This window comes from Quercus robur, chromosome 5 (genome assembly GCF_932294415.1).
Source record: "Quercus robur chromosome 5, dhQueRobu3.1, whole genome shotgun sequence".
Lineage (NCBI taxonomy): Eukaryota > Viridiplantae > Streptophyta > Magnoliopsida > Fagales > Fagaceae > Quercus > Quercus robur.
Genome location: NC_065538.1, coordinates 65,230,668 through 65,233,642, shown reverse-complemented (window position 1 = coordinate 65,233,642; position 2,975 = coordinate 65,230,668). Strand labels below are relative to the sequence as shown.

The following is a 2,975-nucleotide window of genomic DNA, read 5'->3' as shown; positions in this document are numbered from 1 at the left end:
CATAAGTTCACAACTCAAATAAAATACAATTAACTTTTACATTTTCAAACCATCCCCTATTCAACAGCCCCAATTTTACATGCAAAGTCAGTGTCCATATTCTAAATATAAACGATAGCATCTTCAATGGCATTATTCTAAATACAAACACTGGCACTATTCTAAATATAAACGGTGGCATTAGCCGTGTGACATTTTTTTTCTATATATAACCAACCATAGATTATATATAAATATATCAGTAGCGTCATTAATCTAACATAATGTTAGCAAAAAAGTCAAAAAAAGTCAAAAAACAAAAAACAAAAAAAACCATGGCACTGACTTCTACTAACACACTCACCATCACCAGTATACTAATCTCCTTCCTCTTCCTTCCCAAATTTTATTCTTCTGAATTCACCAAAGGCCATTTACCAGTAATAATATCAGATGTAGATCTTTTGGAATTTCCTCTAAATTTAGAGTTCTTAGAAGCTGAATTTTTTTTGTATGGCTCTTTAGGTCATGGTTTAGATAAAGTTGCACCAAATTTAACCCAAGGAGGTCCAACACCCATTGGCGCTAAACAGGCAAATCTGGATCATTTTACTCAGGATATTATCAAGCAATTTGCTTTCCAAGAAGTTGGACACTTGAGGTTTTTCTCTTGAAATCATTATTTTCTTTTTTTGTTCTTTTTTTTGTGGTTTAATGGTTGATGGGTTTTAGTTAGTTTAATTGATACAGATTTTTGCCCTTGAATAAGAGATTTGGGTTTGCATCCCACCTATATTGAAAAGAAAATGTCTTAACATAATAATAAACAACAATTATGATAATTATAATTATAATGTAGATACTATAGATTTTAAATCCTATTGCAGATATAAATTTTTTTTTTCTTAAAAGAATGTCATAGTACTAACTGTTAAATTCTTGATGCAGGGCCATTCAAAAAATAGTTAAAGGATTCCCAAGACCGTTATTGGATTTAAGTAAAGAATCATTTGCAAAAGTGGTTGACACTGCATTTGGGGGAAAATTGACCCCACCTTTTGATCCTTATGCCAATGGAATTAACTTCCTTCTTGCATCTTATCTTATTCCTTATGTTGGACTCACTGGCTATGTTGGAACAATTCCAAAACTCGAAGCCCCTGCTTCTAGAAGGGTAACCAAGATTTAAACTTTATTATAGATCCCTAGCAATGTTCTATCAGATAGTAATAACAATTTATTGCTTCTATGCGCATGTGTGTGTATATACATAGTTATATACTACTATTATTTTTATAGAATAATCTATCGTTTTTTCCTAAGAAATGGTAAAGGTTGACAAATGGAATTTGTAATTTTTAAAAGTCCAAAATTAAGTTATATTTGGTGTAACTCACCTAATAATTTTTTATTGGATTACTAGATATTAAAAATCCTACCACTAGATTATATATGTTCTCTATATTTTAAACATACACACCAATTTGGTATCAGTTAGATGAAATTTAATTTTTAATCCACATTCTCATTTTTTCTGCCTAATTTTAAAGTAAAAAAAAAAAAGAAAAAGAAAAAAAAGAACTTAAACATTTTATAGGTGAGATAATAATTAATCTCTAGTCATCTTTATATTTTGCATACATATAAGTTATAAGGAGACAATGCAATTATTTTTATTGATGAATTTGTCAAAATCAACATTTGATATATAGTTATTGACTAGTGTAACGTTGGTAAAAGTTACACCCACTTTAATTTAAACCCAACCTTTTTTTTTTTTTTTTTTTTTTTGTTTAGCTTGTTGCAGGCCTTTTAGCTGTGGAATCAGGTCAGGATGCAGTTATTCGAGCATACCTATACGAGCATGCACATGAGAAAGTGAAACCATATGGACTAACCGTGGCAGAGTTTACACATAGCTTTTCAGAACTAAGGGATAAGCTTGGACATGTAGGTTGCAAAGATGAAGGCCTTGTGGTTCCCCTAAGTAAAGGTGCAGAGGGAGAGGTCACGGGAAACGTGCTTGCTGGAGATGAAGACTCTGTTGCATTTGATAGGACCGCAGAAGAGATATTGAGGATTGTGTATGCCACTGGTAATGAGCACAATCCTGGTGGGTTCTATCCAAAAGGAGGCAATGGTCGCATTGCTAGATATTATCTACCTTAATTCTATGCCTATAGCTTGATGACAAGTCTTTGGTGTTTTTGGGTTCATTGTTTAAACTATGTACCGGGAAGGGATTGTGGAAGTTCTGAAATAAATGGAATGATATTCTACTTTCATTTTGTGATTTTTTATTGTTAAGCTTTTATCTAGTACTTTTTATTGTTAAGCTTTTATCAAGTTTTTTCAAAAGTTAAATACTTTCTGTGGGTTCTAATTAATCAACATGGAATGAATGTTATAAGTTTTTGCAAGACATTAGTGTTAAATTACCGATTGTCCCATGTGTGAGCTAAAACTTCCTTTTAATAGGTGAGGCCTGACACATGGGAATTTAAATAGGAGGTAGAGTGGAAGAAACAAAGATCGAACTCAGGACCTCTTACTCTGATACTATGTTAAATTACTGATTGTTTCAAAAGTTTAAGTTATTGGGATATGGTAAATTTAAAAATTTGACCACATACTTCTAACTATCAGTAATTTAATCATTTAACCACATATTTCTAACAATTAGTAGTTTCTGAAATTATGTATCAGAATTCTGATTGATCCTCCTACATTGTTTCAATTCCCAAACCTTAATATGCTTAGTGTGTTCAGTCTTGCTTATAAATCAAACTCTCTTTTTAGGTTCCTCTCTATCTGTCCGCCTGTTCTCGAAATCAGACTCTCTTTTTAGGTTCCTCTCTTAAAATGTTGTAAATATAACACTTTTCATTAAAAAAATATAATTGTTGGGAATAAATATAGGAAGAGTAAATGATGATAAAGAATGAATAAAGAAATAATATTTAAATGAAATAGAAAATGGGATAGAGAATCTGTTG

At 31.3% G+C, this 2,975-nt stretch overlaps 1 protein-coding gene across 1 annotated transcript; it reads left to right on the top strand.

Moving 5' to 3' along the window:
• Nucleotides 1–314: 314 nt before the first annotated feature.
• LOC126728555 (desiccation-related protein PCC13-62-like) lies at nt 315–2,148 on the top strand. Its single transcript, XM_050434358.1, has 3 exons — nt 315–640; nt 928–1,153; nt 1,777–2,148. The coding sequence occupies exons 1-3, from the start codon at nt 315–317 to the stop codon at nt 2,146–2,148; spliced, it is 924 nt and encodes a 307-aa protein (XP_050290315.1).
• The last annotated feature ends 827 nt before the right edge of the window (nt 2,149–2,975 follow it).